This window comes from Marasmius oreades, chromosome 7, assembly GCF_018924745.1.
Source record: "Marasmius oreades isolate 03SP1 chromosome 7, whole genome shotgun sequence".
NCBI lineage: Eukaryota > Fungi > Basidiomycota > Agaricomycetes > Agaricales > Marasmiaceae > Marasmius > Marasmius oreades.
Window position 1 is genome coordinate 3,475,838 of NC_057329.1, and position 18,914 is coordinate 3,494,751.

General features: G+C 44.4%; 3 protein-coding genes across 3 annotated transcripts; 2 read left to right on the top strand and 1 right to left on the bottom strand.

Annotated features, from left to right (window-relative positions):
* Window positions 1-378: 378 nt before the first annotated feature.
* On the bottom strand, window positions 379-1,079 carry E1B28_011844 (uncharacterized protein; the record flags this gene model as incomplete). Its single annotated transcript, XM_043156901.1, has 4 exons — window positions 379-597; window positions 657-671; window positions 730-887; window positions 938-1,079. The coding sequence occupies 4 exons, from the start codon at window positions 1,077-1,079 to the stop codon at window positions 379-381; spliced, it is 534 nt and encodes a 177-aa protein (XP_043006716.1).
* Window positions 1,080-4,956: 3,877 nt separating this feature from the next.
* E1B28_011845 (uncharacterized protein) lies at window positions 4,957-5,782 on the top strand (the record flags this gene model as incomplete). The annotated part of the gene is made up of 3 exons (XM_043156902.1): window positions 4,957-5,072; window positions 5,140-5,555; window positions 5,613-5,782. 3 exons carry the CDS (start codon window positions 4,957-4,959, stop codon window positions 5,780-5,782), a joined length of 702 nt encoding a protein of 233 aa, XP_043006717.1.
* A 189-nt stretch (window positions 5,783-5,971) lies between these two features.
* Window positions 5,972-6,211, top strand: E1B28_011846 (uncharacterized protein; the record flags this gene model as incomplete). The annotated part of the gene is made up of 1 exon (XM_043156903.1): window positions 5,972-6,211. One exon carries the CDS (start codon window positions 5,972-5,974, stop codon window positions 6,209-6,211), a length of 240 nt encoding a protein of 79 aa, XP_043006718.1.
* Between the last annotated feature and the right edge of the window lie 12,703 nt (window positions 6,212-18,914).

Below are 18,914 nucleotides of genomic sequence, written 5' to 3' on the forward strand. Positions count from 1 at the left end.
TTAATTTACCCTGGTCCTGTCGCATAGATCATTTTTTGGAGATAATCGCTGATAATCGCTGATAATCAGGTCTCTTTGTCCCATTATATATAGGATAGTAGGGGGTTTCCATACGACACTGCCGTTCGGGTAAGATTTTGATTTCGAGACTTCAAACTTCAAGTACTAAGTACACACACAAGAGCACTGATTTCAAACCACGATCAGTTGAAGGTCAGACGGAGGTTGAATGCAAGGCGGTTTTGGAAAAGAGTAGAAATACAGTCCACGCTTCGTCGATGCCTTTATTCGTCGCCTGTAGGGTTCACACCCGCCACCAAAAGTCCAAAAACCAAACCTAATATACCAGATTCTCCCGACCCCATTCAATAGGGGGGTTCATCTCTGAGGTTCAGCGTCCCAACACTCGTTCTCTGGCATCCTTTTGACGACCTTATGGGTGACGTGGACTTGAAGAGGAGAATGAAGCGTTCTCAAGGCTCCGCGATTGGCGTTCGCGTTCGAATTTGTGAGAGTAAGACTTGAAGACTGTGTATGTGTGCCATCGTTGTTGTCTTGAACGGCGCTTCTCAAGATGACGAATGAGAAGACTGAACCCTTTCAAAGACCAATTTAGAGTGAGGATATGCAATTCGAGTAGAACCAAAAATACTGACGACAAGCGGGGGCATCTATCGGGGTGAGAAGGGTGCCTCAGCCCAAGGTCAACGATAGCGGCAGGAAACGTACCGAATTATACAAGATGAAATACGCTGAATGAATGATAGTAAACATTTTCGTCACCTGGTGTCTGCTAACTCCGTAATAACGCGAACGACGTTGAGTGACCATCGCGACATGCTCAGTGAGACCCTGTCGCGTACGCCACAGTTGGTGAACAACAAGAGCTGTAGGTACCATCAGAACACCTAGTAATCGATCGAACGGAAGGACGTACTCGTGCAGACCAAGTTGAAGGCCAAAGTGGTGACAAAGAAATACAGCGAGCGCTCATATGTGGCGGAATCACTGAGGATGCTGCTTCCTGGTTGTGCTTCACCCATGGACCAGGTATGCCAGGTGCCCATCGCTGAGGACATGGTTTATCACTGATGCTTTCGTTGATAATGTTGAAATCCCTAAAAGGCTCGTGACCAATGTTCATAAAAAATAAGCAGACAGGGAGAATCAGAAATCAAGGGGTGCCACAAAAATTATTAGCGGATATCATGCATGATGCTGGATTTCCCTGTCAAGGCCATCCCCTCCCCCCCCCCCCCCCTCCCCCCCCTCCTAGCATACATGGTATATTATTTCCATGTTCCACGTGCTGTGGCAGTTCTTTTTAAGTGTTCAGTCCGGGCCAGGTCCGCCAAAATATGTAGTAAGGGGTCAGTTTACATGGGTTTCTAGGTCACAGTGAGTTTATTTGAGTTTATGAATTATTTTGGAGTGCAAGGCTATTTTTTAAATGGTTTAATTAAATTACCACTTAATTGAATATGAGCTTTCACAGAGTTTCCCAGTTTCTTTGCTGCCAAAACTAAGCTTCACATTGCTGCTACTCCTGAAGTTTACTCAAACCATACTCTGACAAATGAAATTACACACTCTGGAGTACCTGGTTTTTTTACATCTGCTTATTTACTGAGTACAGGGTGAAAAAAGCTTACAAATACATTCCAGCATATAATTTTGGTGCAATTTCAGTCAAATTTTGGTGGTTAAGTTGCTGAATTTTGAAATTGGATGCCTAATGCTCTATATGGCTTAATAGGGACAAAAAATTATCCCATTGTTTTTTTTTTGTTAAGACCCCCTTGGGACCCCCCCCCTCCCAGGATGATATGACCAAGTTGCCCGAGTGACACCCCTTGATCAGAATCCACCACATTTTTCTCCATATGGTGGCAGTCCTATACAACTGTTTTCATTCACCATCACAATTTAGGACAGTTTATATAGAACAAGGAAGTCATACCATTCCGAGATTGCCAATAACCGTCACCGTAACATTCGATGTAGCCTTGCACATGTTAAGTGAGGTATTTCCATTCTGAAAGTATACTTCTGCAGTGCCTGTGACATCAATGTTGGCTGTAAAAGCTTGGAAAATCCTTGTGAGGTTTGTAACAAGATGCTGCCAGTTGGAAGGTTAAGCATTAGACGAGCTTCGCTAGTGAGAAAGGGAGATATGTGTACCAGTGTAATAACCAACAGTAGCAGTACCATCGTGACAATGAAAAAGATAGCGACTGAACTACCAATATGCCCTTTGCGATCTTTATGTTGATGCCAAAAGATCGTCATACATCTAGGTAAAATCGTGATGTAAATTCCTTTGAGAATTGTTGTATCAGTGTCACTGTCTCCAAAGCTGCTTCAAAGACAGGTATTGTAACCTACCATAACTGAAAGTCTCAACAAATGTACCAACCAGCTGAGCAGTAGCAACAGGAATGGTGGAATCTGGTGACATAGTCCTGGGGGAAGGTAGATGCTGTAACCACGCTTTGAAGGATGCGATAATGCGACTTGGTTGACTATGCTACAAGGTTCTTTTTGGACTTTAAAACAGTGCTACAGAGCGATATTTGTCGTATTAAGAACTAGAGTGAGCCCAAATTGCTAGTTAAAGCTAGTGCCACTAGTAGAATGTGCTGCAGGCGCAGCTAGACCAGTTAGAGAGAGCTGTAGATCATGTCAGAAAACTGTATGACCGTTCGAAACCTGTAGAACACTATGAGCAGAGGACTTAAGCGGTAATTCACCGAGTTCTACTCTCTACATTCTGCTATGCACTGGCATATCAAGGGATGGTACTATTAGAAGACTTGTAGTCTTCACAGGACTGTTTGTAGCAGAACTTAACGGAGTCAAAAGACCTTCATACTAGGAGTACCTACTTCTACAGGGGATTTAGTTGACAAGAAATTGGACATAGGACTACACAGACTAGGAGAAATTTGATATGACTGTAGATCGAGTCCTGATCTGAGGAAAAGACAAAAAGACATGATACAGATCCCAGATCACAGATAGAGTACCTAGGAACCAGGCAGGAATGAACAACAGATCTCGGAGTCTGCGCTGTCCATGTGCTACAGCAATTTGGAACTCTGGATCCATATGCTGGAACCACTTGAACACACAAAGTCCATATGATTTGATAATGTCAAAATGCAGGATAAGGTCCGTAGGCAGGAAATACCATATGGTACACCTATGTAGGTCCATTCTACATGCTGAAACAAGAATGAAGAACGGTCCAGAATTGGTCCAAAACATATGATTTGAATACGGAAAAGCTCTGTAGACGAGATTCTGCACATGTAGCGGCCCCTAACAATAAGACTCCGCATGGATTCGTAGCTACGGTGCATTATTTTTAGAGATGAAACAAGTAGAGATAGGATTACAAAGCTAGCGTAGAAGTAGTATAAAAGCAGCTCATGTATCCGTAGATAAAAAGTACTACCCGTGTGTAGGAAAGTCCTGAGTGGGTTGCCCGTGAGTAACTGCTCTTGACACCAATAGAGAGATTTGCCCTGTCTTTGTGCAGTGAAACGATAAGATTTGATTTGAACTATACGAGACCGTCGAGGTCAAACTAGAGAACTATCCGTCCGTAGGCTGCCAAGGTCTTGATTACTGTTTTGTGATCCGTCGAGGGTCTTAGCGTTTGTGTCCGCCAAGGACTTAGTTTTCATGTCCGTCGAGGGCAATAGTCTCCAATTGTTCGAATTAGTCTTACCATAGACGAAATTCACAGTCCCACTTAGTCCACTGGACAATAAACAGAGCCCCTACAAACCCTAGAATACACATTGATTTTATAAGACCTTCATACAATATTGAGACTGTGATCTTGTGCGTAACCTTTGCAAAGCAGTCCACCCTTGCAATCTTTCCTGGTGTGTAGAGTTATTGATAGACTTTACACAGAGGTTTACTAGTTTTTGGGTTGATTTGGTGTTGGTGCTACTTCCGTAGCTCTGATATTAGGTTGACTCTTGAGTGGTATACTTTGCCCATTACCGTTATCCATTTTACACGCATCTAACAGTTATAATGTAGGGGTGTATGCTTTATTTACCGCCGACAAAAGCCTAGAGCCCAATAAACATTACCTTCAAAGGTTTATCGATGACGGTGCATCTATAACGGTCATGTCATGTTATATGGGGTTGCTGTCACTTGTCCATGATGCAGACTTCATCGAATGCAATACCACATTCAAACAGATCAATGAAACCGTCATTCACAAATCCATGAACAAAACTGAACACCGGAAGCTCAATGAGTGGGAAATAGTCATATTTCATAAGCCTGTTCAGCGAGGTGACTTGGAACTGAACGTAAGTGTAGCGATTACTGTCATGCGTGTATATACGAACTGCACAGATGCTGGTTCTTACGAGAAGATGTTCGATGTGATCCAAGAGGTTACGCTCGAACTCACAGGCTGACCTCTGGCTTTCAAGCCCTTACGACCAGAAGGTAACCTGCTTGCAATGATAGTGGATTTGGAGATCACACAGGTGCAGGGAGCAGTGGCTTCCTTCACAAAGACCATGGACCAGTCTTATATCAAAATTGATAGCGACAAGGTGGATGACATTGCTCCACTATTCATCAAGCTATGCCATGTCCATGCCAAAAGGTTTGTGGTATTGCAGATATCAACGATCAGGGTACGTCTAACACAGCTCATGTAGAGCTATACTTGACTTCTAGCAAGACGACGACATTACCCCAGCGAGCTTCCACCACATTGTTAACTATATGTATCACATTAAGAATATGGAGGATCTTGAAATGTTCCACACATGGATTCTGTCACTCAACAATAAATCTCTAACAGGTTTGTATATTTCATATCGCCTTCGCATGTGCTGACATATCCTTCCAGATTGGTGGCTACATAAATGTTCAATACCATGGATACTGCCATGTACAGTTGACAGACTGTCCCCCATGAACTGTGACAAGAGGTCAGCCACGCCTCACAACACCAATATTGGTGAGGGGCAGCATGCCTGGACAAATGAAAAGACCGGAACTCAACATAGAGCCGTTACTGCAATTGAAACGTGTGTCATTCTACTCTTTCTCTTTTGGCTATATACTTACGTGCACGGTATAGAACGCGAGAACTAGATGCAACAGTGCTCGAGGAGGTCATGTCAGTCATGCAGAATGGCTACCCTCCAACACCCAGAACGAGTTTGTACACCGCGAAACACGTAACCTGATATGTCGGAACAATCAAGCTGTAAAGTCACAAGAAGTCCAAGACCAGTACAACAAGGCGGTTGATCTTCAAAGCGAACTGGATGCAGCACAAGACGAGTTCAACTCAGTGAAAGCAAGACAGGATGGCCTTGAGCAGCAACTCAAAGAGACCAAGTCAGCTGCCAGCTCATCTGGAGCTCTTCACAAACTCAGAATACTGAAGAACACGCAAGAGGAGTCAAGCTCCTGCAGGCAAGTGAAGAAAACAAAGAAGGCGAAACAGAAGGGGGGAGGTAAAAAGTGGTGGAGAAGACAACAGTTGGAGCTAGAACATAATGACGGTTTGTTACATTGCTGATCCTCAATTTTCCTAACCCTTACACTGCTCAACTTTCCAGACAACCTTGAGCTTCCCTTGCTATCAGACTTGTACAAGGAGATGAGCAATGGTAACGAGCACTCAGTATCAGAAGGCCAAGCAGAGCTACCTGAGCTGGTAGATGTGGTCATGGACTACAATTGCAATGACAACAGTAATGAGGACAAGAACGAAGGCTCAGAGGACTGAGTAGAGCTCCAGGAGCCGGTGTACAGCTCAGCGGCATTTACAACCCCTTACATCCCAGCTTCAGCCTGTCTGTCACCTCCTACCAACAACTTTCCTACAAATGACTTCACTGCCGAGACTGATGGTCTCGGAAACCCCCCCAATCTTGACCACAATACCACCGATTTCGATGGCGGGAGGTTCTCTGCCATGTATTATCCTATATCTGGTCCCCCCTATGGCCAGTTCTTGCCACTACGAACTGTATCACCCTCGTTACCGGCATCCAGGAGTCTTGAGACTACCACAACTGCTATGAGTGTTTCACAGCCCCCGAAGCAGAAAGAGAGAGATCAACCTGACCCTTCAAACATCATTGAAGGGTCTGCAAAGCATTGCCACAAACCGACTTCGAAGGTTCTCGAGTTGGGTTCATTTGGGTTAGATTGACATCATACAACTTACTAGACTAATTCGGACTTAGACATTTTCCCTTGATTTCAACTTTACTATACACTTCTATATCATTAGTTACTAATACTAACTTGTATATACACTTTTACTTAGTATGAAAAGCAGCACACCCACGACAAGTGCAGCACACTCAGGCCAGTTCCAGCACACCTGGAAATTGATTCAGAAGTTGGGTGTGCTGCAGGTCCAGCGAGTGTGCTGGACTTTCACTGACTGTGCTGGACTTTGGGGCCAGTGTGCAGGGGTGCTGGACTTTGTTGTAAGTCTGGTGTGCTGGAGGTTGTTAGTACCCAAGAGAGAGTGAGCGCTCTCAAACAGAGATGGACTTAGAGAAAGACACACCGAAGTGTTGAGCACTAACGGTTCATACGGACTGAGCGGATGCTATGGAGAGAAGTAAAACACACACCCAAGGACAAGATGAAGTTAAGCGCGAGCGGTCGGAGAAGTGTCCGAACATGTGAGAGCAATAGACTGTCTTCGGACAGGTCAGAGAGAGCTGGCGCTCTCAGATAGGATTGAGGGTCGGACTCCATGTGCCGAACTATACAAGTTCTTGCTAAGAGACTAACCAATGAATAGAGACAAGTGACGTTAAGAGCTAGACTCTTCCAGACCATGCGCAGATGCCTGGCAGAAAGAGCTACCAAAGTTGGAGGCATATGCTAGTTGTACTAGCGAGCAAGAGTGCAGCTAGATAACATCGCCTGCAAGAACCCAGCATGGGCAGCCAAGCCCGAAGATGATTTGTAAGCTAGTGTAGAAATTGTATATATACCAGGCCTGTATCCATAGTTAAAGGAAGCAAGTACTGCCAGTGTGTAGGAAAGTTTCAGAGTGACTGCCCACACGTAGCCTCCAAATAGAGATTAGATTTGCTCTGTTAAATCAGTGATTGGATAAGAGATTGGATAAGAGTGAGCAATTCAGAGAACAGTTCAGAGACCTTCAGAGTTATTCAGAGAACAGTCTTCGTATTGAGTTTCATAGTCCACAGAGGACCCCTAGTTTTCCACTCTCCATTCTAAGTCCCCTGGAGACAAAGCAACCCTACTACAAAACCCCTAGCTGTTCAAGTGCATAGCACAGATAGCTGTAACTAAGAGCTAGCTTTCCCTAGTCTTTAGTATTACACTTTTTGAGATAAGAAGTGTACCCTTTGACAAGTGTTTCCACCCTTGCAATTCTTCTGAGGTGTTGAGTGGTGATAGACTCTTCACAACTGGGATAGCTATATTGTTGAGGATTGATTGATTTGTTAGTGCTACACATAGCATTGATAGGTTGGTTTGTTCTTGAGGATAGAGGTTGACATATCATTCCCAGCATCCATTAGCGGGTTGGATGCAGTAAGCCTGGTTATTCAAAAAATGGAATGATATTCTCACCTGGCATATATGATTCACCACCCAAATTATCTTCTACTGTGGGGTCAAGAAAATTGTCTTCTGTAAACTCTACTTACTCTTGGTATACTGTATGATTGGAAGATAGGGCACAAACCTTCAGAATCGGAATCAGTGTGGTCTGATGTATCTGCTAGGTTGATAACTTGAACATAATCAGAGCCATCCATCAATTGACTTCTTGAGCAAAGGCGGCATCCTGAGGTAACTTGTGCTCCTGCTATTCTTCTACATTTCCAATTGATTTGCTCAAGCTCTTCCATGTTATGCTCGTCCTCACTGCATTCCGATGAGCTTTCAGAGGATTAGTGTTGGTATTCATCCAAATGATCTGCTTTGGTTCAGTTCTAAGTACAAAATAAGAATCATGGTTCTAGAACATGCCTTCTGGATGGTCCAAATATGTAGTGGACGGAATGGTTTTGTTTGTTGGTAAAGTTTAAGAATGATCTGATTCCATACACCTATGATTGAACTACTCACATCTTGCCCTTTTCTTCGATGTAAGGGTTTTTACCTCCACTGCAACCCTCCTGAACAAGTGTTGCTGATATTTAACTTGAGTATCTATGGTCTCTGCATGTGAGCTTTCTGGTCTTAAATGAAGTGTGCCTCAATGAGTATTATCTGATACGGGTCTTATATCGTCTCACTCAACCTGACTCCCTTGAGAGTTTGATTTTCATTTCATTGTCACCAAAGAGGGAGTCTCAGTCCATTTCATCGTGGGGCAGATCTGGGCAGGGCATTGTAAATGTAAATAGTTCAAGAGGATTATATCTGAACCTTGAGAAGGTAAGAGTAGAGAAGACAAAAGTGCTTTGGAACTGCAAACACAAGGCTGAACAGTTGTAAAGATGTAAACACCGCAAACACACCACAGAACGTAATAGACATATTGTGAAGGAGAATAGAAGTCAGTAAATGTAATAAGAGAGTTCAAGTTGAATATGAGGCTCAAGAAAAGGTTCAATGGTTGTTGTTTTGTTGAAAAAGGATTGCTCCATTATTGGGGGACTCAAGATGAGGATGCTATTGATTCTGGTTGATAGTATATCCTCAGATCTGTGCCAGGATAACAAATCTAAATTTAGGCTGGAGGAGAGAGTTGGCGCACCCCCCTGTACATGCTGACAACTGGCAAACCAGCATTTTCTTCAACATCACAGTCATTGAAAGCTCATTGTGATGTAATCTTTAAACTTCGAACACATAAAGGTGATGGCAAGAGCAGAACTCAAAACATGAGTGTTAGAAAAGTCTATCCATCTATCTATATATCTACACCATCATTACAATTAAAGTATATTAACCACAGAATATATAGCGCCATGGTTGACCCTGCCAACCAGCACACAGGACCCCCAGCAATTTTCTAAATCCTAACCTTATCATCGATCCTCATTATTAGCAACCCCCACTTAATTCACATGTGATATTCCCTCAGCAGGCTTATCTGAGATACAATACAGTCATTACAGTCTCACAACTCACTCTACAGTGATTCCTTATCAATATTTCCCATGTTATCTCTTCACTAAGTATATATTTCACCCACACACAGTTATTCTGACTCAATCTTTTATCTTTCCATTCATTTACATAGTAAATCTAGTCATCCATAGATAAGTAAACTGACTTATACATAGATAACAGTAGAGTATATAAACCCTGAGAGTTTGGCATCAAAACCTCAACCTTGATATTTTTAACCCTTTTTAACCATTCACTCTATAACCCATCTAACCTCTCATAGTAGTGCTGAATTATATTCTGTCTCTACAAACAGCCAGCTTCCAAAGCTAGACAACAACCCAACAGTACTCTAACTACATACATTTTACCCCCTAATCACCCCTCATAAGTGGAGACTCCAGGCTTAGTAACCGAGTCCTAACAATATTCTAATCTTCAGCAAGGATATAGACACACACAAAGAGACAGTGCCAGGAGGGTGACTGTCCATGCATATGCCAGGCCTTGAGCCCTGATGCTGAGGATAGCATAGTGTCCTATATCGTGAATATCCGTGAACTGTGTAGTGAACCGTGTAATGAACCACACTCCTATAACAAGAGTGTACTTCTGATGATGAGAGTGTCCTGCGATGAGGACTGTACTCCTACCACCCTGTACTCCAGCATAGAGGAAGGGACTCTAGGACAAGTCTGGACTCATGACTGAAAGATGAGTATCCCTAGCAAAGGTGACTAAGAAAGCGGTAGAGTGACAGGATGAACAGGACAGTGACAAAGGCACTGAGGGATTAAGGGATGAACAAGAACAGGAGATCAAATTCTGGGGGAACTACCTACTACTAAGTACTCCTTATATACCTATCCATGAAAAGGGTTGCACTCCTACACTTGATACCCCCTTCTCCTAAGATCAGGAGTACTCTTCTATGAATCGAGGCTTTCACATGATATTCCCTCAATTGTGCACCAAATCTGATTGTAGTTGACTCCAAAGGTGAAGATTCGAAGGTAGGGATAGTACTCCTGGTTTGGTTCGTGACACTGTCCTTCTGAATCCACAAGTTCGAAAAAAATAGTTATGGATCACACCCCCTTTTAAACTGAAATAGGTCAGCACTTCATTTTTTATTTTAATCAACTTTGCATCATGAGCACATTCTTGCAAAACCTGATATCGCCATAATGGTAGTGAAGTAACAACAATCAAAAAGTTTAAAGAGAAAACATTCAAGATCTATGAATATAGTTATGACTTCTCTTCTCTCATAGCTCTATATTATCTGGCCTGTAAAAACAGCATTCCTCTCTTCCTGGCCCTGAGTGATGGGAGATGTGCCCTGATAGAAATGTATACTAACACTTTGTTGGCCAGTTTCATCCAAGACAGTGTCCCTGAATAATTTGTTGCCTTCTACAGCAATACCAAGTGCTATTCGAACAATGATCAATGTAGAAGCAATTCCCTGCAGAACAGAATGATTAACAGTTACAGTCAGTTGTGTAAGTCAAGTAGTGGTGAATTTAGTAGTACCAACCATTATTGGAAGCAACATTGAAAAGAAAACTCCACTTGCTATAGGAAGTTGTACAGTAACCAGAGTGCTGTTGTTTTTTATAAGAATCCATTGACCAACTACAAAGGATTGAAACAAAATAAGTATGAATGGATAGAGAAGGCCAGATTCAAGTCTATTAATCTCATAAATCAAATAGAATCAAATGAGAATCAACTTCTGGACATACGTTGCACAAATTATAGTTTGGTACATCCTTTGAGTTGTGGATGTTGCAAAACCTTTGACTTGCTGACTTATATAGATGATTCTTCCAGCTTTATAAACGGTGAACAACATGATGGGTGGGGGTGAGTATACATATAGCACTGACCTATCAAACCTGTCAATGCAATATTGAGGACAACAGTTCCCACAATAAATAATACTTCCATGACTCCTTTTACATGCATAGTTCCACTGCCCAGTGACCTAAGCTTGAAGAGTATACAGCTTGTGTCTGGAGATATGCAAATAACAGAAATGCCTATAACTTTGGGTCTGTTAGATTTATCTTAAATATTGAGCTAGAAGGAAATGTTACCATTGTTTGCCATGGAAGTACCGATCAGTGGAACAATGATACTACGCCTCTGGTTCCAGATAAGGTAACATCTCCATATCTATAAAGAGATGCTGGTTTTTTAAAGGTATGGGCCTGAGAGACTTGCTTACAAGGATGCTATCTGTTATAACACTTCAAGGGCGGAGAGAGTAAGTAAACGGTCTGTGCATTTGAAGGATCAGAATTTTACTTAGCAATGATGATAGAGGTAAGGGTTGCAAGCTGCAAATGAATTCTACAATCAAGCAAAATAAGACCAGTTATCAGAAAAATATAGCAGTTAATGACTTGCACCCTGAGTTTGTCAAAACCGATAGTCTCAGAATTCCTGCTTGATAACTGTTCAAGGTATTTCATAGCTTCTAAGAGGAAGCTTATTGTGTTCAATGCCAAACCGACTGTGACTACAATGAAGAGGATTGTGATGATGATGCCATTGATCATATAGTTTTCTCGTTTTCGTTTGAAGATAACATGGATGCAAATCCCATACAGAACAACATATCCACCTAAAACAACAAGACATTTCAGAAGGGATTATGGCTGTCTTGAACAATGCTCACCATAGAAGGTTAGGCCAACCTACAGGATGGAAATGAATAAGGTGATTTGAATCCAAGACAAACAGACATCACCATAGGAGGGATCAACAATGCTCTAATAATGTCAGAAATAGGCTGTCTGAAGGACATTGACAGGAAAAAAATGGCCTGCAGGTGACAAGGGGTGGATGAGAGCATCAGAGGTTAGTAATTAGATGCTTAAATACAGTAGATACCCGGTTACAGCACTGATGGATTGGCTTTGGTTAGCTGTGAAACAACTGAACAAGTAGAGGTGGCTCATAGAGCTATAGTGATATACACATGGTGTGGCGCTATGCGACCGCAAGTGTCTAGCAACTCATAAACAGAACAACTTTTTTCGGTTCTTGACCATGACAGTGTGAATTCTTCCTTGAAGTGATCAAACAGACTTGTCTGTTTTGGGCCGGGTGAGAAAAGAAAATGAATCACGACAGTCTATATAATCACAGCATCCTTTGTACCTCGAAAGGGAAGTACTGATCACCTATGAGCGCCATATATTCGCATCTTGTATTTGGCGAGCGAGGTTTCAACTAAATTCTCGAAATGACAGAGTCAATCTTGGAATTGAAAACAACACACACACCTTGGAGTGTCCTCCAGGTACTTGAGATGCTAAATAGAGTCCTAAAAGAAAAAGCCCATCACCTGCAGTGCTAATGAATGTTCTTCCGAACTTTGTTCGGTATCCACTCAAATCACCTTCTCGTTCCATCAGGTGTCAGAGGGACAGGTTCAATTGCGAGGACCGTACCATTGACAGATCTAGAAGCCGAGTATGGAGGAAATGAGCATAAAGGAACAACCCATTGAAAGCATGCAAGTCATTTCCTTGACTCGAACACCTACTCGATACCGCCTTTTTCTCACTGGAATTGAAGTAAGAAAAGTTGGCTGGAGTCGGCACAGGGTGGACATGTTCATTTCTCAGTGGTCTCGGGGACAGTCAAATGGAAGTTGTGACGATCTGCACTCCTGTATTGAGATCGGATCAATATACGTACATATCGTTGCATGGAATTTACTACCCGTTCAATTATCCGCTCGTGTATACTCCGGATTCCCATCCACCCGACACCACTCAACGACAACCGCACTTTACGCATACCTGTCCTTCAATTACCCCCAACAAGTCGGTCCATCCACCCTTCCTAACATCTTCTTTCAGTTACCGGCGAGCAGCAAAAATGACCGCCCTTTTCGCGGTGGGTGAAATGACGTTTCCATCTGATCTCCAGCCGTAAAGAGCAAGGGTCCGTTGTTGACCTTGAAAGCTAAGACAAAGAAGTGTTGCAATCCGTGGCTCCAGTATAGGCACGGAAAGAACGTGGTACGAGAGACCCGGTAGATGCAGATCCATGCTGACACTGTAGTACCAGACAATCGGTGAAGTACGCGAAAAAAGTAAAAAACCGCATGCTCATCCTGTCAATGACACACAAATCCAACCTTACAACCCCAACCGAATCGCTCAAACTGTAGCGAGCGTTCTGTGGTTGCATGAACTATTTGATGAGATGACCCGTTACCCTTTCCTTTTTCTTTCCAGTCCAGCAACTTCTTTGGACGTATAGCCGGGAGGGTCGGCGTCAGGGCGAGGAAGGGCGAAAGCCACGTTAACTCAAAATATTCCATATCTTGACATAGCCTCTGTAAACCGCGACCTGAGCGATACAAGAGCGGCATGAGAAATTGAAGACAAAGATGAGACTCTCGCAGTAAACGTTGATCGATCGATAGACGCTCACAGCAGGTTCAATCTCCTCCTCCTCGAGCAGCTAGAGTTCGCTTTTGAGAGGAGAAAAATACTCAGAATCGAGTGACGATCGACAGTGGGAAGGGACTATACCTTATATCCAACCTCGGCGCACCGCTTCAAATGAAACTCCTTCTTCTTCGCATCCACAGAAAATCTGTAACCAGGCAAACCCATTGCGACAACATGGAAGCTCGGTTGGCCTGCTTCCTACCGCCGTGAGGATATACAAAACCTTCCCGGCCGGCGCAACCCGAAAAAAACCATCAGAAAAGGTAGCGTACCACCAACGCGGAACGACGCACACCCAAGAGTGAACAACGACGGAATAGCACCCTTCCCATCACTCTCCTGGTGGATTGATAAAGCACATAAAAACTCCAGCTCAATAGTGTGAACTGCGGTAGCTGATCGTTCAACTGCTTCTCAAACTTCCTCCAAATATAACCTTTCTTCCATCCAGGTATCGTCAAATATTCGACAACGGTGTACCATAATCCCATCCTGCTTCAACCTTGCTCGTCAAGTAGATGTGTTAATTCGAGTTTCCGCTTGATGAATAGAGATGAATGCTTCTGCAACGGATATCTTGATGATAACCTGACCGGGTCACCAGATCGGGTGAGGAGAACGGCGAGGTATCATTATGCAGTGCAAAAACAAAAGTCGAGTTCCAAGTCACTGAATTGAGCAGGAGAGTGGGGCAGGTCTGGGATGATGTGCCTGAGGATCGATAGAGTTTAGTGAGCGGATGTCTTCGGGGACGAAAGGAAACATTGAAATTGCCGAAGTGCGTTTCCAAACGGCACGGATAGAGAGATTTTCTGGGTTGGCCAGGACGAGATTGACAATATCGTTTGGGTTAGTCTCCAAAGCCAGTACACGACGAGTCCTCTATCGAAGAGGATCCGTCGAGGTTTCATTCGCAGGTTCGGATGCGAAGAGATACCCTTGCTATCATTCTGAAGTATCAGGCAACCGACCTTTTTAAGCGGGAAGAGAAAACGCACTGGTGCGGCAGGAGCAGAACTAGTAATGCCCATCCCTCCTAACGACAGAAAATTTAAACCATCGATGACATTCGACTTCTCGGAAGGATTACAAGGGGATGGGTATCACTGAAAGCAGATGAATCCTAATTCGACACGCTCATTGCAATTATCGTCGGGTCAAGTACCACATATGAAGACATACCTCTTCACCGGTTAAACAAACCGAGAGCAAAGACTTAGGGCCGTACCGGCCGGCGGCCAGAAGCAGTAGAGCGTTCAAGGGCATAAAGTTGCCTTGCAATCTGGGTCTGCCCAAGTAAGACCTTCTATCGATTTGCTAATCTTCGATAGCGACGTCAAGGAACGACATGGGTGAGAGGGTAAGAATTTTGCATTCCTTCATGTCCCTTCATGGCCATTACAGCGTGGGTTCTGAGGTCTCCAGGATCGTGAGCGAGTAGAAGAATAACGAGCACGAAATTGATGGCCTTCATCAAGGATCGTTGTTCTGGAACCCAAGGCCTGTTGCCAACAGAGAATTTTATTTTTCGAAGCGCATGAATCTGTCACTTTGGAAAATAGAGTGAAAGTGTGTGAGGTCGCTACGATTGCGACTCATCGTCGTTGATGGGTAACGTCGACGAGTGAACGCTACACAGCCACTTTGTATCTTGAACCACAACGCCCACATCGATATTAACGGACTTCCGCTTAAATTTTTCTGGAAGTCACTATTGCTCTTGCTCAACAACTGACAGTTGTTGAGGCCGAGGCCGAGGCTATTCTGGTACGCTTCGCGTCGTGCTGTAAAATTCGTGGCACTTATTATACCCAGAGTTCCGTCCTTCCTCCAACAGTACCTCACGTTTAGGTTGTTTCTGCTCGAGATTGTGGAAGACGGTTTTTTCTCGAAAAAAAAAGACACATAGAAACGAACCAGAGGCGAAGAATCGGGCAAGAACGACGTGAAGCTTGAAGGCTTGAAGGCTTGTTGACCTGGCGATAAGAATGGGGATGGCATATGTCGGAGACGCAGAACTTGAGGAAGAAACAAGAAAGAGGACAACGCGTACCCGAGGTTTGAACTGCTTGGACGGGTTAGTGACGTTTCATTCTCCGGCGTACTGACGAATTCACACCTTTATTGCTTTCCTTGGTTCCCATTATTCCTCCATCTCGTTCGCAGTTCGAGGTCACTACGCTTGTACCGTTAAGCACTGCGGATTTCCCTGTTAAGGGCACACATCCATACCCTCATCCTTCTCGCTACTTCCACGAGTCATGACTTTGGCAGCCATCAAGATCCTCACATCACCCAGATCCACATTCAATCGTTCAACCACCCCCCCTACGATGTCGCCTGGCCGTCGGTCACCACCATCACAGCCTGCTTGCTCCTAACCACTGGCACACCTCCATCAGTTCTGTGCTGCTGTCACTCGATCCTAATTGTGGATTAGCCTCATTTCCTTCCCCATTTCATCCTCTTCACAACCGCGAATTCTCCCGGGGGCAGTACCACGTCGGATTTGGAAAAGAAAGCATGCGGCCTTCATTATTCTCGATGGCGTAGATTTTTGACCTTGAAACCCGTGAACGAGACGATCAGAGAAGAAGAAAGAGGCCTAGACTCTAGTAGACGGGGGATAGAGTAATTAGTGACGTGGCGGCCACGCGACAAGCTCAAAAATCTCTCCTTCTCTCACCACTGCCATGAGGTCCGGCATCGCAAGCTTATGGTTCCACCCCCATTGCCCTTGACCGTTCATCCTCACCCACTAGAGATGGAATCGTAGGTCCGAGGTGCAGTGCAGGGCGTTGCGCTACAAATCATTAGGACATGAAAATATTGGATGGAAGGATGTCTTATCGATGCCTCAGGATGTTACGTTTGATTTGAGTACGTTTCCTCTTCCACTTACTTAGTGTCCTGTCCTGTTCGACTCATTACCTCAACAGAAACCGACGGTATTCGTTGACAGCTGATAGAGGTATCCCAGTCTTGCAGTTTTTCCGTTATGCCATGGTTGAGGGTAGTTGGATCGGACCATATTGTGATGTATTGAAGGATGGGTATGCTGCTGTGGAGTAGTCTGGTTAGTTCACGTATAGATCTTGGGTACGCCTTCTTTCTTTTCTCTTCTCAATCCGATTAGCTGGTGTTCCAGTCTACCTAGATGCTGCAACTCCTACGAACTCGCACAAGCCATTGACCTTCGAGATCCCCTTCACTGCTCAAGCTTGCGAACCGTCATAAACGCCAGTCATCACCACTCCTCGCGACTCCGCAGCCAAAAGGAAAAGACCACTTCCGATTTATCGTTGGACTTGTGATTGATGGCAGAAAGAAGACTCTCTCAAACGGATGCGCAGCTTTTCTTCCCCGGGGTCCTTGACCATCCGCCTAGAATATGCATCTGCTACTTTTACTCCCCCCTTCGAATTCGCTTACAAACCCCGACTTCCTTTCGGATAGCACCTAGTTGCAGTCAGCCGCCATCCATTCCCCCCCCCGCCATCCAAGTTCAAGGAGAGGCCAATACAACTTTCTTTTTCGGTTGTGCGCGCTGGGTTTCCTAAAATGGGAGTCGAAGTTTCGTATTTATCACGAACGTGTACCTTCACGGACTGGAACTACCGCGTCGGGATTATTCGAGGGCCCGGGAATCAAACGCGAAGCCCAAATGTACGTAAGTCAAAAAACATGGGTCTTCTCCCCCAGGCCCTCTGCAGGGCAGAATTAGGGTTCAATTCGTACGGGAAAACGGGAAAAAGAGAGGGTGATTTCGTTGAGATTGAGCATTTTCAGGTCGTTGTAGAGCAAGAGCATCGGGGAGGTCGCCAAGGCCTGTTTCTGGCGAGGCAAGGGGAAGAGAAGTATGAGGGAAATGATGAGGATGGTCTGCGAACATGAGATGAAGTTGTATGATGCAAATATGGCCAGGTTAGTTAGAGTGGGGACAAAATAAAATGGTAAACACACCAAACCTCTCGATCGACATAATCTCAAAAAACTGAATGGCTACAGTTGATTCCGTGTGTGTCTTGGAGAGCTCACAAACCACACAATGACCATGAACGGACATTGAAGGAATGGGAGAAGTTGAATGTCACTGATGATTTAAAATTTTTGGCGTTAGGAGGGATGGACAGCTCCTCGATGGGGGACTCGTCGTGTACTGGCTTTGGACACCAACCCAACCTGCAACTTCCACGGAATCGCTATTCCACTCCTCATGACCACCATCACCCAGATCCAAATTCTTGTTTCACCTTCACCTGCAGTTGAACGTCAGCTGTGAAGGCCTTGCTTTCGCCGAATACTGTCAAAGCCATGTTAGTCTTTGCCCGCGACGTTCATCAACGGCTCCGGTGAATGGTTCATGGCAGTATACTACTGGTAAGTTGCCCGGTTTAACGCGCAACTTGTTTCCATGCGCTAATTTCATACATCTTTTCTTAGTCTTGCAATTGACAGTCGTCGGGGCGTGGCCCTACGTTCACAATCGGATATTCAAGGCCTTGGTGGATGCTTTTAATCACTACCGTATGATGGACAAGAATAGGTTGAGAGAAGTCGGACTACTAGAGTTTCAATCCCGAGGTGCGTATTTTTTGCGTTCTAAACCTCGATTAGATTATGAAGTTTATCTTCCAGTTCACCGAGGTCGAGCCAGGCCAGACAGTTCCTGACGTTCAGCTTATGGGAATGATGTAACCGAGTTAGACATTTCAGGTCGCGATATCTCCTCAAGCAGTGTTGAGGCGATGAAGATCATTTATTTCTGTCTGTCATGCGCCAATATATATACGGCATTCAAACATGTGCCTTCCTGCCCCTCTACCATTACCATCTTTTCCCCCATTCTTTCCCTGTCTGACACCTCCTTAGCTCGATTCCGCTCCCATCCCTCAATGACAGACTCGAATCGTTCTACGATGGAGATCTTTACCGGTGCATCCAAAGTCAAGATCGGGAACAGCAAGATCTCGAACGTCGGAAGGGATCAGAACAACAACTACTACATGACCATTGTTCAGACACGAGGCAAGAAGAGGCAGGTTGACAGGAATCTGCCAGAACTTTCCGAGGTATGTATTAATTCGGTATATGCAACTGGTTGCTTACAACACGTTCCCAGTTCACCGAAATCAAGCGAGGCGATATATACAAGACCAAGGACGGTGTCTGTTATTCCTGGAATCTGTGTTCAAATGGGAAGGACGACACAGAGGCGGCTGTTTATCATGCAGAGCTCAACATCACTGGATCGTTTGGACAGAAGAAATTTACTGTGAAGACGTATCGCGGGCAGAATGCGATGAAGGTAAGTGCGGAGCG